This window comes from Carassius carassius, chromosome 26, assembly GCF_963082965.1.
Source record: "Carassius carassius chromosome 26, fCarCar2.1, whole genome shotgun sequence".
NCBI classification, from domain to species: domain Eukaryota; kingdom Metazoa; phylum Chordata; class Actinopteri; order Cypriniformes; family Cyprinidae; genus Carassius; species Carassius carassius.
The window spans coordinates 7,103,825-7,124,833 of record NC_081780.1 but is presented as its reverse complement, the minus strand read 5'-3'; the positions used below and the strand labels follow the sequence as shown (position 1 = coordinate 7,124,833).

At 40.3% G+C, this 21,009-nt stretch overlaps 1 protein-coding gene across 1 annotated transcript; it reads left to right on the top strand.

Moving 5' to 3' along the window:
• Positions 1-3,524: 3,524 nt before the first annotated feature.
• Positions 3,525-20,819, top strand: LOC132105383 (scavenger receptor cysteine-rich type 1 protein M130-like). The gene is made up of 9 exons (XM_059510467.1): positions 3,525-3,543; positions 12,068-12,376; positions 18,074-18,376; positions 18,482-18,796; positions 18,884-19,207; positions 19,281-19,598; positions 20,021-20,323; positions 20,523-20,597; positions 20,815-20,819. The coding sequence occupies exons 1-9, from the start codon at positions 3,525-3,527 to the stop codon at positions 20,817-20,819; spliced, it is 1,971 nt and encodes a 656-aa protein (XP_059366450.1).
• Positions 20,820-21,009: the final 190 nt, after the last annotated feature.

Here is a 21,009-nt window from a genome sequence, read left to right as displayed (position 1 = left end):
TTATAACCTTATCAAAGAACCTAATAAAATATGAAAATATATATTCCAGATATTTAATATAGGCTATAGGTAATTGCACTATGATGGTTCGTTCGTGAACAAATCTTTTAGGTGAACGAATCATTCTCGTTTACGTAATCCACTGACCATAGACAGTAAAAGACTAATTTCTCGTTCAATGAAGTTCCTCCCACAGCAGCGCGCGAGCGCGGCGCTATTAGCAGTGCATGGGCAGCTCGTGAACAGCTCTGTGAACTGTTTCATCCTGTCAAAGAGTTACTCAAGATGTGACGGAGCATGTGACTTGTTGAATGTAGTGAACGAATACGATCTTCTCGTAGGTGAAAGAGTTGAATGAATTGATACATCTCGTTCGTGAATGAAATGAATGACAGTAGGCTATACAGGGTCAGTCGGCCAAGCATGTAAATCTCGATCAGCAATCAGCAGATACAAAGCGCAGTTATTGGTGCACATACGCTTGTTTTCATATTGGGAATACAGAACATAACTCCACGTTTAATCCCCGATAAAACCTTGTGCTTTGTTAATCTGAACAATTTATTTAAACAATTTATTTAATGCGATAATGCAAACACTTTAATAATGCCAAATCACAAGTAAATACGTTCATTGACTTAAGATATAACACATAAGACACTCTTTTTTGCCAACTGCTGGCGTATTTGTGTACTATGAAGAAATGGTCACTGAACGAATCAGTGAATGAATCATTTTGGTGAACGAACTGAAAATCAACGAATCTCTAGAAATCTCTTGAAAGAATCAAAATTTCCACCACTAAATTCCATGCAACATAGATTTAAAAAAATTTAATTTTTAGTGACCTGCCCCAACCCGCCCCGCTATAAAGTGCCAATTTCTTAACCCGCCCCAACCCGCGCATCACTAGTTCATATTGTACCTGCAACATCAGTCTCAGTGGGATACCCCAGCCACACCTGCCTTTCCAGGTGACTCTAGACTGGGATCTACAGACAGGAGGACCGCCAGCCCAGCGCCACTGCACAATGTGGTCGCCAGCCCAGCGCCACGGCGCAAGGTGGCCGCCGGCCCAGCGCCACAGCGCAAGTTGGCCGCCGGCCCAGCGCTACTGCACAAGATGGCCGCCGGCCCAGAGCCATGGCACAAGATGGCCGCCGGTCCAGCGCCTCTGCACAAGATGACAGCCACAGGTGACCCTCCAGAGTCGAGTCAGGTTCCCGTTGACCCTCCAGAGTCGAGTCAGGTTCCCATTGACCCTCCAGAGTCGAGTCTGGTTCCAGTTGACCCTCCAGAGTTGGGTCAGGTCACCGTTAACACTCCAGAGTCGGGTCAAGTCACCATTAACACTCCAGAGTCAGGACAAGTCACCATTAACACTCATGAGTTAAGCACTACCACAGTTAGACCTCAGGAGTCTAGTCAAGTCACCAGTGTTCTTCATGGGCAAAGTCAAGTCAGTGTTTTTCATGGGCCAAGTCACCAGTGTTCTTCATGGGCAAAGTCTAGTCAAGGAACTCACTGTCATGGCTATGGAGACCATCTACCTTCTCCTCAGGGCCACGGAGGCCACCCTTAACCTGTTCATGTTCTCTATTTCAGATTTACCTAACCAGACTTGCTCTCCTGTGCCATTGATCCCACTGTGGTGGTCTTCGGTGCCGCCCTGGTGGGCTCCTGTCCCAACCACACGGCTGTGGTGGTCTTCTGCACAGCCCTGGTGGGCTTCTGTCTCGACCGCACGGCTGTGGTGGTCTTCTGCGCCACCCTGGTGGGCTTCAGTCTCGACCGCATGGCTGTGGTGGTTTCCTGCACCGCCCTGGTGGCCTTCTGTCTCAACCGCACGGATGTGGTGGTCTTCTGCGCCGCCCTGGTGGGCTTCTGTCTCGACCGCACGGATGTGGTGGTCTTCTGCGCTGCCCTGGTGGGCTTCTGTTCTTGACCGCACGTCTCCAGTTCCACCTGATCCACCCAGGATACTTGCCCTGTCGGCTCGGCCCTGGGCCCCAAACTTTCTGTTCCCTCCTGGTCTTGTGTTTTGTTGTCTTTTTTTGTTTTCTCTCTGTTTCCTTCTGTGGACCTGTTCCTCCGTCCCTCCCCCTTGTCCTCTGCCGGTCCTCCTCACTCCTGGTTTCCTTGTTGTTGTTTCATTTTTGTTTTTGGCACTTCCTGTCTCTGTTTCCCTCTGTGGACCTGGCCCTCCGTCCCTCCCCCTGGTCCTCCGCCGGTCCACCTCCCTCCTGGTCTCCTTGTTTTTGTTTTTTTGCACTTCCTGTCTCTGTTTCCCTCTGTGGACCTGGCCCTCCGTCCCTCCCCCTGGTCCTCCACCGGTCCAACTCCCTCCTGGTCTCTGTGTTCCTTGGTTTGTTCTTCTGTTCAGGTGGAGCATCTGGTAACTGTTCCGTAGAGGAGGGGGTAATGTCACGGTGTCTTGGATGTCCTTATTTTCCGTCACCTGGTTTCCTCATGTTCCCTCTAGTTTCGAGTTTCTTGTTTTCTGTTTGTTTATTTCTGGACTGATGTTTGGCTATGACCCCCTGCTTGTTTGATTCAGATTTTTGGATTACCCAATAAACACACATTGCTCTTGGATCTCTCGTCTCCTGTGTCCCGATCATTACAAAATGTCCTGTGTGAATTCTCCCAATCAGTGACCACTATTTAGAACAGGAAAGAAAATGTTACTATTAATTGCATTGTACATACAATGGGTCGGGTCATTATCTGGCTCGGCTCAGTGTTCATCTTCAGTTCTCTCTTCACAGCAGTTCAGTCAGTGTACTGTTTGAGTAAATGAATTACTCCGGGATATTGGTTTGTCTATAGACGGTTTCATCGGGCGCACGCGCCTGGACCTAAGTTAACTTCCGGTCTGTGTTGTGTATATCGGTCTGGCTGCGGTGCTTTCTACAAACGCAGTTAAAGTCAAGGTGATGAGCAGACTGAAGTTGGGCTCAGGTGGTTGTGCTGTGGGATGTGTTTCCCAAACATTTATTTATTTTTGAAGATTCGCCATGATTTTAAAACTGATCGATTTTCCAAAGGCTTCGTTGAATAAACATGAGTAACGTTACGTACTGCACGTTTAATAATAATAATTCCTTCCATTTATATGTTTAAATATCAAAACGAGGCACGGGTGTTTTTATATCACTATTTCTGAAGGAAGACTTGCATGTTATATGCCTGATAACGCAGCGTTTGTGAGCATAGCTTTGCTTTGTTTACTGCTGTTACTGGGGAAACCTCTATTTCTCGCGCTTTATGCATCTCCTGCTTTGAAATAATTAATTTGCATTTACATTAAGTCCACCTGATTTACGCAACAAACATATTTTGTTTGTTATAAAAAAAAATCTACTCTAGAGGGACTTGGCTGTTGTTATTGATTCTATTTGGAAGTCTACCGGAAGTTAAGTTAGGGCCACAAAAGCGCATATGCGCAGTAACATTTGTTTATGTTGTTGCCGTTGAAACCGTCTATAGACTGTTTCAAAACAGTTTGAACCCTTTAAGCCCTGATGCTTCACCTCAGTGAAGGTATTGTTTTTGTTTTGACATACACAAATTATGACTCATAATTTCAAAAACTGTAGCAAGGAGAAACAAAAGGTTGGTATCATTTGATAGAAATCTTCTCATATTTTTAGGGGAAAAAATCTTTGCCCTCTGAATATTCTCATGTGGAGAACAGAGGGTTCTGCCGGTGTGGCGAAGTGAAGAACCCCAAAAGGTGCCTCCAGGAACCTTTAGTTTTTACAGTATAGACTGTTTCAAAACAGTTTGAACCCTTTAAACCCTGATGCTTCACCTCAGTGAAGGTATTGTTTTTGTTTTGACATACACAAAATTATGACTCATAATTTCAAAAACTGTAGCAAGGAGAGTCAAAAGGTTGGTATCATTTGATAGAAATCTTTCTATATTTTTTCTATACTTTGCCCTCTGAATATTCTCATGTGGAGAAATAGATGATAAAATGTAAGAGAAATTTGCATGGTCAAGGGATATTTTTTTTATATCTCTCTTATTTGGCATTTAATATCTCACAAGATAAATAAGGTAGGAGAAAATTTTCTTTTTTTGGTGATGTTCTAAAACATATGTGCTGTATGTGAATTACATTTCATGGTAATATCATGAAGTAATCCAAAGTTACAGCATAGTCCTTGATGCATACTTATCACGCGTCAGATGAGGCGACGTACTTATCACGCGTCAGTTGAGGAAATGTACCCTTCTCAAACGCAAAAGTACACGACTGTCGACTTTGGCAGATAATTATGGAAGCATATGGGTAGCGATATTCAATTTGGAATGTAATATGCAAAATGACAATGCATTTCTGTATTTACATTTACATTTTCCAATACATTTGTGTAACTTTTGGTGCAAAATGAAAATGAAAAATAAATTACATAATTTTCATTTGCCATTTCATACACCAGTTTTAATATGTAAAATGAATACTAATTTTAACGCTTTATAAGTTGCAAAATTAAAATGAAAATATATTACAGAAATGATTAGATATGTATAACATGTTCAAGCAAAAACTGTGGCAAAATTATCATTTAAATGCTATTTTTCTTAAATGCATTAACACTCACAGTCAAGACACTTCGATTGCATTTTCATTCAATGTCCCGCAATGAATGTAGCAAAATTCAATGTGCACATTGAAAATGCCTTCCGAGCCGATCACGTGTCCGCCCCCTCTCGCCATGTCAATCACTGCGTGAACAAGTCAGGGCTTGCAGAAGATCAGAGACTCAAATCTCAAGAAGAGGATTCAAGTGAGAGAACATGGACAAGACAGTTGGTCCGTGTACGTTTTGATCATTTCGGTTTATGGCTTCAATATTTCATTCGCACTTGTGGGCGGCGCTGAAGCGCTCCTTTCATCTGATTGGTCGAATCGCTCCACCTTCAGCACAGTCTTTTCATTCTTTCAGGCAGAATAAGAGTCAGTGCGAGTGAAGCACTGTAATGTCTGAAACCACCGCTCACTGTTAATTAGCATAATATTTGAATCCGATGATGCTGGCCACATAATTCGTGCTGCTGCGACTTGCAAGAGACCCTGTTAAATTATTTCTAGGTTATAGTATTGTATAAATATTGTCCCACTGATAAAAAACAGTGCAAATAGTTCTGTCTCCTTGGATAACAGTGAAGTGGAAATAAATATAGTTAAATTTATGAAATAAAATTAAATAGGATTGTTTTGGAAAGGTAAGTCTGGCCAGTTATACAGCAACACGAGTCTGAAGATCTGAGCTGAATTTGGTGAAACATTAAAGTTCTAGTCTGTGTCAATTACTCTCATAATAAATAATAATAATGTTACCCGTATTTTTCGGTATAAGTTGCATCAGTCCAAAAATACGTCATGACGAGGAAAAAAACATAAGTCGCATTTATTCAGAAAACATTACCGTCTACAGCCGCGGGAGGGCGCTCTGGGGTAGGCTACAGGAGCACTGAGCAGCATAGAGCTAATTTTACTAGTTTTATTTCAGAAATGTAACAATTAATTTTTACAATTATTTATTAATGTCACACACATGTAACGGAGGCCAGCGAGTAGTGCTGTGCAGGTAAAACCTCACTCTCCGATCTCAAGAGACGCACTGGCAACAGATGCTAGTGGCTGTAGCCATTTAGCCTTCTTGTTTGTGCTTCCCCCTCCCATGCCGGAGACCTGGGTTTGAGCCCCGTTCGGAGCGAGTGTGAGGAGCGGGGGAGAGGACCCGGGAGAGAGGGGTTACATTGGTGCCGTGACCCGGATGGGAGTGAGGTTTAGGGGGGTGAGTGTAACGAAGGCCAGCGAGTAGTGCTGTGCAGGTAAAACCTCACTCCCCGATCTCAAGAGACGCACTAGCGACTGACACTAGTGGCTGTAGCCATTTAGCCTCCTTGTTAGTGCGACTGCCTCCCATGCTGGAGACCCGGGTTTGAGCCCCGCTCGGAGCGAGTGTGAGGAGCGGCGGAGAGGACCTGGGAGAGAGGGGTTACACACACATACCTAGTGCCTTATGACTTAAAAGATGAGAGTGGTAAATGTTACAGACATGGAACTGTTCAGTCTATTATTGATTTTTATTTCCACTTCACTTTTTTCCAAAGAGACAGAACTATTTGCACTGTATTTATCAGTGGGACAATATTCATACAATACTACAACCTAGAAATAATTTGCAGGTCTCAGCAGCACGAATTATGTGCCCAGCTACATCTGATTCAAATATTATACTAATTAACAGTGAGCGGTGGTTTCAGACATTACAGTGTCCCACTCACACTGACTCTTATTCTGCCTGAAAGAAAAGACCGAGTTGAAGGTGGAGCGATTCGACCAATCAGATGGAAGCAGCGTTTCAGCTCCGCCCACAAGTGCGAATGAAATATTAAAGCCATAAACTAAAATGATCAAAACGTACATGGACCAACTGTCTTGTTCATGTTCTCTCACTTGAGTCCTCTTCTTGGGATTTGAGTCTCTGACCTTCTGCAAGCCCCGACTTGTTCACGCAGTGATTGACATGGCGGGAGGGGGCGGACACGTGATCGGCTCGGAATGCATTTCTAGTGTGCACATTGAATTTTGCTACATTCATTGCGGGACACTGAATGAAAATGCATTCGTAAGTGTCTTGACTGTGAGTGTTAATGCATTTAAGAAAAATAGCATTTAAATGATAATTTTGCCACAGTTTTTGCTTGAACATGTTATACATATCTAATCATTTCTGTAATACATTTTCATTTTAATTTTGCAACTTATAAAGCATTAAAATTAGTTTATTTTACATATTAAAACTGGTGTATGAAATGGCAAATGAAAATTGTGTAATTTAATTTTAATTTTGCACCAAACGTTGCACAAATGTATTGGTAAATGTAAATATAGAAATGCATTGTCATTTTACATATTGCATTGTCATTTTGCATATAACATCCCAAATTGAATATTGCTTCTCATACGCTTCCATAGATAATCCTGTTACATTCCACTAGCCATACTTCTCCTGCTAAACCTTCGACCTGTCAGAAATCACACCTCATAAGTGAGTAGCAAAATTTGCACACATCACACCTCATAGTGACGTCCTCTCACAACCGATTCACAACACGGGTATATATTGAAATACACACAGCTAAAAGTCAAAGTAACAATTATACATGCTGCCCCATAGAACTATAGACATGTAAAAACGTATCTGAATGCATTTTTAGGAAATGTTCTGTTACATATTTCTACAGATTTTTGCCGTCCTACCGCAAATATTTTTGGCCGGGGACACGATGTCGCCGTCGGACCAATGGTTGCTGGGATTGCACTTGAATAAAGTTAAAGGTGTAATCTGCCGATTGTCCTGCAGGTGACTGCATAAATCTGTCTTCTTACGATGCACTTAAAGGGATAGTTCACCCAAAAAGGAAAATTATGTCCCCCTCACCCTCATGTCGTTCCAAAAGTAGTCCATGTGACATCAGAGGGTCAGTTAGAATTTTTTGAAGCTTTGAAAATACATTTTGGTCCAAAAATAGCAAAAACTATGACTTTATTCAGCATTGTCTTCTCTTCCGTGTCTGTTGTGAGCGAGTTCAAAACAAAGCAGTTTGTGATATCCGGTTCGCGAATGAATCATTCGATATAACTGGATCTTTTTGAACCAGTTCACCAAATCCATCTGAATCGTTTGAAAAAGTTTGCATCTCCAATAAGCATTAATCCACAAATTACTTAAGCTGTTAACTTTTTTAATGTGGCTGACACTCCCTCTAAGTTAAAACAAACCAATATCCAGGAGACGGATTGCACAGGTTCGAGTAGCAATGGGCTTCTTCACACTGCCTACACATGTGTAATTGTGATTTTGAAGCATACTGCGTGCGGTCATAATAAATGGGAGGCATGCGGTCGTCCACCCCGAGCCTCGGCGCACACTCTCTGATGATGTCACGTGTACCATAGCCGTGTACTGACAGCAGACACTAGCGGATTCGCGGACGCGGAAAGTATAACCTATGGCGCAGACTCTGGCTCCAAACAAATCTCTAGTGTGTAGTCCATAGACTGTATGGTGAAGACTTGGCTCCAAATACTTAATTTAATCAAGATAGCAGCGGCCATACTGAGATGCTGTGGCTTTACTTTTCTATAGTGGAAGAAAGTGGAGACGTTTTGTCCATCTTTTTTGTTTTTATGATCTATGGCTCAGACAAACATTCTTATTTTTTTAGGTTATTTAGGTTAGTTAAATAAACCTATGGGTACGGCACCCAGGTTCATATTGTTAAGCCACTAGTAAATTTGTCTGGTCTCCATTAGCCCTGAAACACTTAACTCAGGTTACTATAAAGCTATCTGGTCAACCGGTCAGTTAAACGCAGCAAAAGTTCACTAGCGTTAAGCCATTTGGCAAAGCAGGCCTAGGCTCACATAGCAAACACCTAGCTCTCCAGAGCAGCAGCAATATATTTGCTTGTTCTGGGGGGTTTACCTTTTATATTTCTTCAGCCTGTAGGGATTATTGTTTTAAGCATATTATTGTATAGCAGCAGCATAACATTACATATTTGTTTTGTTTTCTTCTTCCAGCTTTTTTGGGGGTTATTTTATGCTATTTGTGCATCAGCAGTATGTCTTAAATAATCTCAGCACCGTATTGCCATGTACATTGGCACATTTGGCAGTAAGTTGCTGTACTTGCTTCCAGCAGCAATAACTGTATTAATAAATGTATAATTAAATGTATTACTATTTGTAGTTATATATACTGTGACTTGACAAACTTTGCTAAAATATATTCCTGAATAACAGTAATTAAGAATGTTGTTTTTTTTTGTTTAGTTTTTTTATATAACATTAACTCAGAGTGAGAAGCATGAAGCCGCTTGCATTTCTGCAGGTGCTGAGCTTTGATGTTGTAAATAAACTGGAATGTTTCCTGTCCCTGAAATCAGTTTCCTGTATGTTTGACTTTGTCACCCCTCTATCTTGTATGTTTCTCCCCAGTTAAGTGTCGCTGTGTGATGGAGGAGGAGTTCTGTTCATCAATGTTGATGTGCTTTTAATAAATATGGTGAGAATCGTAAATACGCCTTCTGATTAGTCAGTGAAACTTTTTGATGATTTCCTCTCCTCCGTCTAATAAGGTAAAAGTGTCTTTGATTGGCTTCTTGTTTGGTGGTTGTTCAGCTTTCTGTCTCTCTTGATCCTTTCAGTTTAGAGTTGATCGAACAAAGTGAATCAGTAAAGATGGTGAGCTGTCTAACTCTATTTTTTTTGTCTTTTGTGATCCAACTTGCCACAGCTGGTATGTATACATTCAGGTGTTATGTCACATTGTGTTAGTTCATGTTATATAATGATTGACCCTGTGTTTGTTACGAATTGGCCATAATTTATAGTTCATGTGTATGTGTAATGTTTGCATTAATATAAAAGTGTATTTACTTCTCTCATGGTCATATTTTCTATTTTCTTTCTCAATGTTTATGTTCATCTCAGACACACATTTTATGTACTTTTAAAAAAAATGTTTTATATATATCTTTATAGGAAACGTAAGGCTGGTGGGTGGTAATAATTCCTGTACTGGTAGGTTGGAGGTTTATTATAATGGAGAATGGGGAACTGTGTGTGATGATTTTTGGGGTTTGGCAAACACTGCAGTAGTGTGTAGAGAGCTGGGCTGTACTACAAAAGGACCGCGTGTTACTTACTTTGGACCTGGGTCAGGAAAAATCTGGATTGATGATATGATTTGTCGTGGATCGGAGTCCTCCGTATTTAAATGCCCCAAAAGAAAAATTGGTGAACATAACTGTAAACATAGTGAAGATGTTGGTGTTATTTGCTCAGGTAAGTTAATGCATTAAACTGCTCACACCATTTTTTTTACAAGATTAAGCAGATTATAAAAATTACAGTTAAAGAAAAGCATGCATTAGACAACAAAACATTCAATTAACAATGAAGTTATCAAGAACAAGTCATATTTCAAGGCTTTATTTTAAAATGTGTTTACATGTAATATCTTTTGTAGATTTAGGAGTTAGGCTTGTTGGAGGTTCTCGCTGCTCTGGGAGGTTGGAGATACTTCATGATCAGACGTGGATGTCAGTGTGTGACGCTGTCTTTGACCAGCAGGATGCAGAGATTGTGTGTAGAGAGCTGGACTGTGGGGCTCCTGTACAGGTGCTGGGAGCAGCTGCTTTTGGCAAAGGAGACACTCAGATGTGGACACAAGAGATTCAGTGCAGAGGAAATGAATATCAGTTTGCTCTCTGTCCAGTATTATCTTCAAGCAGCAATTGTTCCTATAACAGTGATGTTGGACTTGTGTGTTCTGGTAGACCCAACTTTGATTCAAAATAAAATAAACCATTGTTTTATGCCAAATACAACCCGAATTCCGGAAAAGTTGGGACGTTTTTTAGATTTTAATAAAATGAAAACTAAAAGACTTTCAAATCACATGAGCCAATATTTTATTCACAATAGAACATAGATAACATAGCAAATGTTTAAACTGAGAAAGTTTACAATTTTATGCACAAAATGAGCTCATTTCAATTTTGATTTCTGCTACAGGTCTCAAAATAGTTGGGACGGGGCATGTTTACCATGGTGTAGCATCTCCTTTTCTTTTCAAAACAGTTTGAAGACGTCTGGGCATTGAGGCTATGAGTTGCTGGAGTTTTGCTGTTGGAATTTGGTCCCATTCTTGCCTTATATAGATTTCCAGCTGCTGAAGAGTTCGTTGTCGTCTTTGACGTATTTTTTCGTTTAATGATGCGCCAAATGTTCTCTATAGGTGAAAGATCTGGACTGCAGGCAGGCCAGGTTAGCACCCGGACTCTTCTACGACGAAGCCATGCTGTTGTTATAGCTGCAGTATGTGGTTTTGCATTGTCCTGCTGAAATAAACAAGGCCTTCCCTGAAATAGACGTTGTTTGGAGGGAAGCATATGTTGCTCTAAAACCTTTATATACCTTTCAGCATTCACAGAGCCTTCCAAAACATGCAAGCTGCCCATACCGTATGCACTTATGCACCCCCATACCATCAGAGATGCTGGCTTTTGAACTGAACGCTGATAACATGCTGGAAGGTCTCCCTCCTCTTTAGCCCGGAGGACACGGCATCCGTGATTTCCAACAAGAATGTCAAATTTGGACTCGTCTGACCATAAAACACTATTCCACTTTGAAATAGTCCATTTTAAATGAGCCTTGGCCCACAGGACACGACGCCGCTTCTGGACCATGTTCACATATGGCTTCCTTTTTGCATGATAGAGCTTTAGTTGGCATCTGCTGATGGCACGGCGGATTGTGTTTACCGACAGTGGTTTCTGAAAGTATTCCTGGGCCCATTTAGTAATGTCATTGACACAATCATGCCGATGAGTGATGCAGTGTCGTCTGAGAGCCCGAAGACCACGGGCATCCAATAAAGGTCTCCGGCCTTGTCCCTTACGCACAGAGATTTCTCCAGTTTCTCTGAATCTTTTGATGATGTTATGCACTGTAGATGATGAGATTTGCAAAGCCTTTGCAATTTGACGTTGAGGAACATTGTTTTTAAAGTTTTCCACAATTTTTTTACGCAGTCTTTCACAGATTGGAGAGCCTCTGCCCATCTTTACTTCTGAGAGACTCTGCTTCTCTAAGACAAAGCTTTTATAGCTAATCATGTTACAGACCTGATATCAATTAACTTAATTAATCACTAGATGTTCTCCCAGCTGAATCTTTTCAAAACTGCTTGCTTTTTTAGCCATTTGTTGCCCCCGTGCCAACTTTTTTGAGACCTGTAGCAGGCATTAAATTTTAAATGAGCTAATTAAGTGGATAAAAGTGAAAAATTTCTCAGTTTAAACATTTGCTACGTTATCTATGTTCTATTGTGAATAAAATATTGGCTCATGTGATTTGAAATTCCTTTAGTTTTCATTTTATTAAAATGTAAAAAACGTCCCAACTTTTCCGGAATTCGGGTTGTAATTCCCCTCTCATTCTCTTTGTATGTTGTGTTGTGTCTCTTAGAAACAGTAAGATTAGTAGGTGGTGGTAGTTCCTGCGCTGGTAGAGTGGAGGTTCTTCATGATGGACGTTGGGGAACAGTTAATGATTTTGGCTGGGATTTGGTTGATGCTGCAGTGGTGTGTAGAGAGCTGGGCTGTGGAGAGGCTGTAGCTGCACCTAAGCGTGCCCACTTTGGCCAGGGGAAAGGACCAATCTGGACTATTACTGTGAGCTGTACTGGAGTAGAGTCTGCACTGAAGAACTGTGGATCACATGGTTGGGGAAAATATAAGCGTAATCATGCTGAAGATGCTGGGGTCATCTGCTCTGGTAAGTTTTCCTAGACAAAAAATAGTTCAGAGTCTCAAACCTACAACCTTATGGTTAGGAGTCAAACTCTCTAACAACTAGGCCACAACTTCCCCAAAAATACAGTTTTGTGTTGTAAAATTTCTTTTCAAAACGAGATTTTCTGCCATTATGCGTTGTCCTTTATGAAAATTCAAAACTGATGAGTTTATTCTCAATGAAATGATCAAACTCTTGCCAACCTCGACTTTCTTTCATCGTGTGAAATGATGCAAATCATGCTACATGCAGTCGAATATTGATTAGGAGCAACATTTATTTAAATACTTGTAGACAATAATGCAATCAAACAATGTACTGTAATGCGCGCACGCACACACACACACACACGACTGAGAAAGATATTTGTCATGGCCCCCTCCAGTGTTCTGACTCTCTCATCAATACATAATACAAAAAAGAATTATGCAACTCTGGATGGGAATAAATGTTGTTACAATGCAGAAACAATGCCACGGCGAATGAATGACGTAATTAAATCTAAAGGTGGTCCAATTAAATATTAGACTTTTTTTTTTCTGGGGATGGGCAGTGTACGGTATATAGAGTTTTCGCTGCTCAATCACTACCATTTTTGAATGAGGAGGGATGTCGCAACCTTAAACAGCAGAAGATCTAGCAGTAGCCTACCAATGAGATACTTTCCCCAAGTCTGTATCTAAGATGTGATCCACAGACAAAACATTCTTGGATCGTATAGAAAGTCAACCAAAAAGTAGGAAAATATGAAATTAAACTGCATATGTGACCCTGGACCCTGGTTATAAATGTCATTAATAAAAATAAAAAAAAGAGATACATACGTAGTTTTTGGTATTTTTGGACCAAAATGTATTTTCGATGTTTTCGATGTTTGTTGTACGTGCAAACTTTACTTATAGCAAACCATATTACAGATGCTTTGTCAGATTTAAGTTGAACCGCAGTCCCAGCGCGTGCCGAACCGTGTGTGGTGAACCGAAAGGTTCGGGTTTTTTTCAGCGAACCGTGCCACCCCTAGTAGGCTAGCTACTGCCTGGACTGTGACAAAGCTCTCAGTCTCTCGTAAAAATGTAAACCTGAGGAAATGGCAGATTCCTAACTCGAGCACAAAAAATATGATTGTGTATACCCATCAGCACGCTGCAAGGACAAATAATAAAAACCGCAAGCAGAACCCACACACGCAAGTCATTTCTGTGACCAGGCACAGATCTAAACATATGCGCGAGCTGAACCCTTCATGCGCAGGGAGTTTTCACAGACAGGTGATGGGGCACAAACGTATGCTTGTTGTGTTAACAAATGCTATTGGCTGCTGGCTATTGATGGCGTTGTGAAGTGTTCTGAATCAGATAAGCTTTTATCACAATTGTATCGGAAAAAGGTTCATTAATCAAAGCTTTTTAAAATGGTTTATGACAGGGGTAGGCAAGTAAGTTTGGCATCGGGCAAAAAAAAAAAAGATTCGCAACTAGATGACGGGCCAGAACATGGTCAAAGGATTACTTAAAGGGTTAGTTCACCCCAAAATTTAAATTAGCTAGTGTTTTACTCACCCTCGAAGCATCCTATGTGTATATGACTTTCCTCTTTCAGACAAATCCAGTCGGAGTTATATTAAAAATGATCCTGGCTATTCCAAGCTATATTGTTGTAGTCAGCGGGTGTTGCAGTTGAACAGTCCACATTATTTTCCAATAAAGCTCATAATAAAACGAGCAGCAGATGGCTCCGGGGGATGAATAAAGGCCCCGTAGCGAATCCATGTGTTTTTGTGAGAAAAATATCAATATTTCAAAAGTAATAAACACTTTTCTTTCACTTCCGTTATTTTGTCCTTAATTAAGATAACAAATTAAAATAATGTAGGACACATCAATTGTCAATATCAAGCAGCAAAACAAACTGTTTTGTACATCTAAAAATAGCTGGACGCAAATGAGACCAGAAGCTAGACTCATAGAATTTACAAATGGCAGTGCCCATTTTACGTCAGGAAAAAGGTGGCTAATACTCTGAAAAAAAAATCAAGCCATTCATGCACTCTTGGGGGCCCCTGGTTTGAACACTCGATTGGGAAGTGTGTCCAAACTTTTGACTATACTTGTACTATAATATAGCCTACAGATAAAGAATATCGGCTGATATATTTATATCTTTTTTACTCCCTAGGCTATAGGTATCGGCCCCCCAAAAAAACATATCAGTCCGGCTCCACTATAGTTACACATTATAATCAGTGCGATGCTGTCTACACTGGATGTGGAGTGGTTCTATTTTTGCCTCGTTCTATTTATGATGTATTTATACGAAAGTTCAGATGATTTCCAATGGTTGCTTTCTCACATCTGGTCTAGTCTTGCGTAGCCAGACCTTCACGCCAAAGGTCTGGAATTCATGGCAGCTTTTATTGGCCAAGACCCACCCATGAGGCCATTTGACCAACCAATCCGATAACGACTTCGACATTCCTGAAGTGTTTCCACTTTTGCGTACCATATGCATCAGACTACATCCGTTCATTCGACAATTTCGCTTCGGGTGTAGATGGTGTAAGAGCAATTTACTCTGCCCCAGCCATGTGGTCATAAGCCAAAACTGCAAGCCGCTAAACAGCCACTTAGTTCGCTTATGCCTTGGGCCGGTTCTGGCATGAAATGATCAGTGCGTTTCTCAGAGAAGGGAGAGAGCGGTGTCGAATAAAGGTCAATTATGTGAAAAATAATGCGTTTCGATTTGTTAAACAAAGAATCATCATGTTAGACTGCACCCCATAAACACAATCAAGTAGTGCTGGTCGGTTTGACCAAAAAATTTTATCACTTTTTTTTTTATTATTATTTTTTTTTTTTTTATTATGTCGGTTTTCCGGTTTCTGACTTTTTTTTTTTTTTCATGCATAATCAGGTGTACAATGCATTTTCTGCTGGATGATATTCTAAGACATGCCTCCAAACATAATACCCGGCTCCTCTTTTTGGCTGTAACGCCTGTTTCACACACACTCCGTCTGCAGTGCATATGCAGTCCGCAGTACGGACTCATTGTGCTTTCACACAGGACGCGTTTGCAATCCGCTACTGATCTGCAGCTGTTAGTCCACAAACACAACATTTGTTCATTATTTTGATTTCATATCATGTAAAAAAAATATTTTTTTTTCTTCAGCATTGTGAGTCTTTTATCACAGAACAGTAACAATCTTTCATAGTTCTAGACATTAGTTTAAACTCAATAAATATAAACAACGCATTATTCATGCATTTTACTTCTAGGTTTGTATAATAAGCTGCTCATGCAAGTGGCAAAACATTTTAACACAATAATTAACCTACTTTTCTTGTTAAAATATTTAAAATTAAACACCACAGACAGAAACAGTCTCGTGCATTTAAATCTTTATCACAAGCAATCCTACGGGTATTAATGAACTTTGTTTTTCTGCTTCCATAAAAGTGAACATATATTGTTTTCCTTGTTTATCTAAAAGTGCTCTTTTTCTTGTTTTAAACCTAGCCAAAAACCCATGCGTTGCGTGTGAAACACAGTAGGCTTTAATGACTGCGTTTCCATGTGAATCCATGTTCATTTTTCCCGCGAACAATGCACTTTCACTTTAATTCAGTGCCTGCAGCACAGCAAAAATAGACTCAGTACGTTAACAATCGCTGCACTGCTGCAGACGCACTGCTCCTTGAACGCACTGACGGAACGCAACCTCGTGCAGCTGGAATCCGTTAATACGCACTGCAGATGGAGTATGTGTGAAACAGGCATTATAACGTAACACCAGGGGCCCCTTTTTACAAAGGAGGATAAGTGAAAACTCTGAGTATGTTTACCCTGAAATGAAGGGAACTCAAGGTTTTCCGTTTCAGAATGGGAGGCTTGTCAAACCCGAGAAAGCAGGGTAGGTCAAGCCCGTTTCTGAAAGAGAGGTAACTTATACTCAGAGTCAGTTACCATAGTAAATTATTTTATGAACCTAACCTGGTCAGGAGCAGGTTTTCTTCGATAAATCAAGAGTTTCTTTAGGGCTCCTCACCCTTTTTAAACACTTCATTAATGTACGCTGGAAAAATGCTCTTCTTACTAAGTGTTTTTTTTTTTTTTCAAGTGCAAATATATAAAAAAAAATAATAAAATAAAGATTGATTTTCTATATAAGAAAATGATATAAGATACTTAGTCTTGTTTCCTGTTTACTTAAGTAAAATTATATGCCAGTGTGGTAATAAAAATATTCTTAGTGTCTATTACTAAGTGCAAATCTACTGTAGCTCCGCCCTCCATCGACACATAAGGTTAAAATACTACACATGTGAATAATGGCTTCAATGGTGTAGGCAGTAATGTTTTGGGTACGGAAAACTTGCTTGTAACGTGATTGATTGGGTTAGAGTCGGTCTTTTGCCAAGCTCGTTCTTCTCACTTTTCCCATCACATGTCACATTAGAATTTATTTTCAATAAAAATGAACAAAATTTTCTAAAATTGGAAGTAAATTGCCTAACGAGTGTTTAATAATGATACAACTATTTATAATTGTAATAAATATAATAATTTACAATCTGTTATTATTGCATCCTGTTAATGTAAAACAATAGTGAGGAGCAAATGGGCCTATGTATCTGCCAGTATAAAGTATAACTAGCATCCAATTATTATTTACACTTAGCCTGTTGCAAAGAACTGCTACTTTTACATTGTAAATAAAATAAATCACGATTTGCACTGTACAATTTTTCTGTAAATAGCATCTAGAGCTACTTGCACTTAGCCTACTGTAAATAGGATCTATCGCTAAAAAAGTATGCTAATTCCACTTATTGTAAATAGCCACTGCCGTATTTTTCTTACTCTATTGACAGATCATTTGTAAAATAAGTAAATTGCACTTATATATTATTAATATTATTATTATATATATATTTTTTGCCCATGAGATACCATAACATGATTAGCTATTAGTTCATTAATCTAACGTTCTGCCAGTTTTCACCTGTGATATTATAACACTGAGAAGAATTACATTTGTATCGAGTCTGAAGTATGCAGACGGCTTTTTGGCAGGAGCTGTTGCCATGGTGAATCGTAATATCGGCGCTCCATTGATAATGGCTTTTTATAGTTGTGGTGCACGCACTTAACTCAGTCAGTCAATTTAGAGTTGATTAAACTAACTAATTTCAGCTGTTCTGTAACCAAAAACTCAGTTTCCCATCTCGGGGTAAGTCAACTCAGAGTTCAAGTTTAAACTTGGTTGAATCTCCTTAGTGAAACAGGCCCCAGAGCTGAGTTTACCCTCACCACGCCTCGCAGTCGCTGCTTAGAAGTGCAACATTGTAAAGGGTCAGTCTGAAAAAGTGTTGCACGGCCGCGGCGCAGCATAACGTTCGTTCTGAACGTTGAGTAATTAAATACATCGGTATGGCAGTACTTTATATAAAAAATTTATATCATAAGCGAAAATATACACCGGTTTTCAATATTAACCGGTATACCGCCCAGCACTACAATCAAGGCTAGAAAAAAAAATGTGAACCACTCCTTTAATATTTTCCAAGTAATAAGTTAAAGTTATCTTTTTTGTTTATAATAAGATTTTATGTGCTAGCATATCTATCAGAATCACTATTAGCGAATAAAAAAAGTGTGCCCATCTTTCTGCTAAAGGAATCAGACTGGGTGGAAGCTCTCGCTGCTCTGGGAGACTAGAGATACTTAACGGGAACAAATGGCACACGGTGTGTGCTGCTGCCTTCGACCAGCAGGATGCAGAGGTTGTGTGTAGAGAGCTGGACTGTGGGGCTCCTGTACAGGTGCTGGGAGCAGCTGCTTTTGACAAAGGAGACACTCAGATGTGGACACAAGAGATTCAGTGTAGAGGAGATGAGTCTTATATATCTATCTGTCCAACATCATCTTCTGTCAAATACAACTGTACCCATGAGAATGATGTCGGACTGTCATGTTCCGGTAATGGAGAACCATATTTCAATTTAAGATTCAAATGTAATCTTTCTTTTACTTGTGGACTGTTTCATAGGCTACTGCTTCACTAAATCTGCAATTTTTTTCCAGGTTACACAGATCTCAGGCTGGTGTATGGTTCAGACTCTTGTTCTGGTCGAGTTGAACGTCAGTACTTCGGTAAATGGGGCACAGTGTGTGATGCATGCTGGGACATGAGAGCTGCCAGTGTCCTCTGTAGACAGCTGAATTGTGGGATTGCTGTGTCTGTTGTGGGATCAGACTGGTTTGGAGAGGGAAGTAATGAAACCTGGGCTGATGTCTTTGATTGTGACGGGAATGAAACAAAACTCTCAGAATGTTCCATCTCTTCATGGAGTCGAGCTGAATGTTCTCACAGACGAGATGTTGGAGTCATCTGCTCTGGTAAACTTTTTTGGCGTTGAGCGTTATGTTACTGAAATTTTTTTAATGTATTTTATAAACATCTCATTACATTCTAACACATTTCAGGTTCCTCTCTGGCTCTTCATGATGGTCTGGTGCGGTTATCTGGAGAGAGACAGTGTGAGGGGGAGCTGGAAGTTTTCATCCATCAGGTCTGGAGGAGAGTTCTGCTGGACTCCTGGAGTCTCACTGAATCCTCTGTGGTCTGCAGACAGCTGGGCTGTGGCTTTGTGCTGAACTTCTACGGCTCCACTTCATCCACTCTTGAACAGAGTCATGAGTGTGTGACGGGCTTCCAGTGCTCTGGGAGTGAAGCTCATCTGGGGAACTGCAGCTCTCCACAAACTCTCAACTGCAGCTCCACACAACAGCTGTACATCACCTGCCTTGGTGAGAACGACATCTGGACAGATTTTTTAGTTGTTTATGATCAATAACGTGTTTGTTTTTCTCTGAATATCAGGTCGTGGGTCCATCAGGCTGGTGGGTTCTGGGGGAGACTGTGCAGGGAGGCTGGAGGTTTTTCACAGCGGCTCATGGGGGACAGTGTGTGATGACTCCTGGGATATTAAAGATGCCCATGTGGTGTGCAGACAGCTGCAGTGTGGAGTGGCCCTCAGTAACCAGCAGGTACCAGCCTGGTTTGGTCCTGGTTCTGGACACATATGGCTGGATGAGGTGGAGTGTGAGGGGAATGAGACGTCCCTGTGGAACTGCTCTTCTTCAGGCTGGGGAAAACATGACTGTAATCCCAAGGAGGATGTAGGAGTTGTGTGCTCAGGTAAATGGCATGGTAGTTTGCATGCTTTATCAAAGATGTATTTATTTTTCACAAAATATGTAATAAACTCCAGGGTAATGAGGAGTGGAGGGGTCTTGTATCGCACAGGGTTTTTGTAATAATGGATGTCTGACTGTATAGTTCATGGCTACTTACTAAAAAAAGATAAAACAAATCAAATAAAAAATAAACTTAGACATGAAATATTTGATTTTTATTTTATCATTTTTAAATATAACAATATTTATTTTGTAATTTTATAATGGATATTTTCTATGGTATCATGTAATGAACATTTTAATAATATTACAAGATGCATTTTGCACTTTTTGCCTGTGTATTAAGTAATTTTGGGGATGTTTTAAGATTTTAGGTCAAACACAACCTGAACTGAATTGTTTTACACATCCTCTTCCATCTAGAGTTTAAAGAGATCAGGTTAACTGAGGGCTGTGAAGGGAATGTGGAGGTTTTCTACAATGGATCCTGGGGTAATGTGTGCTGGAACCAGATGGAAAAAGACACAGTGAGTCTGATCTGTCAAGAGCTGAACTGTGGAAGATCTGGTGTTTTGTCTGATTCTGCACCAAGAGTGAAATCAGCTCCTAATTGGCTGGATAAAGTAACATGTCGACCACATGATTCAAATTTGTGGCAGTGTCCATCTTTACCCTGGGGACAAAATAAATGCAATGAATATGAAGTGGCTAAAATCATATGCTTAGGTAGGATGATATTTAAATGATTTAATATGATCTCAAGAGTCATGTTTTTTTTTACATACCTGTTTACTCTGTCTAATTTGGTGAGTAAACTAATGAAGCAGAAGGAACTTTTTTTTTTTTAATGTTTAGCAGTTTTCACATTAATGATTGTTTTTTTCAATTCGAGATGAAATATTCTGTTTTTCATTTTTATTCTCAGAGGATCAGACACACAAGTCTCCTCAGAGTCTTTCATGTTCTAACTCACCATCTCCATACAAGAGACCGTGTTCAGGTAAGTTCTTTTTTTTTTTTTTTTTTTTACAACAAATGTGTTTTTTCCTAGTAAATTATTATTAATGTCTGCATATTTTAACAAATATTATTTACCTCCAAAATGAATTATGCCTTAAAGCAATCAAACTTCAGTTTTAGTGGGTTTTGTTGTGAATGTTGGTAAAGCTGCTCAGTGCTGGTTGATGTGTGTGTGTGTTAGATCATGTTCCTCTCAGACTGAGTGGAGGAGAGGGCCCATGCTCTGGGAGGCTGGAGGTGTATCATAACGCTGTGTGGGGCTCAGTCTGTGATGATCAGTGGGACATCAGCGATGCTCAGGTGGTCTGCAGGCAGCTGGGTTGTGGAGCAGCACTGAGGGCTGATGGGAATTCAGTCTTTGGTGCTGGTGAAAGTGTTGTGTGGATGAACAG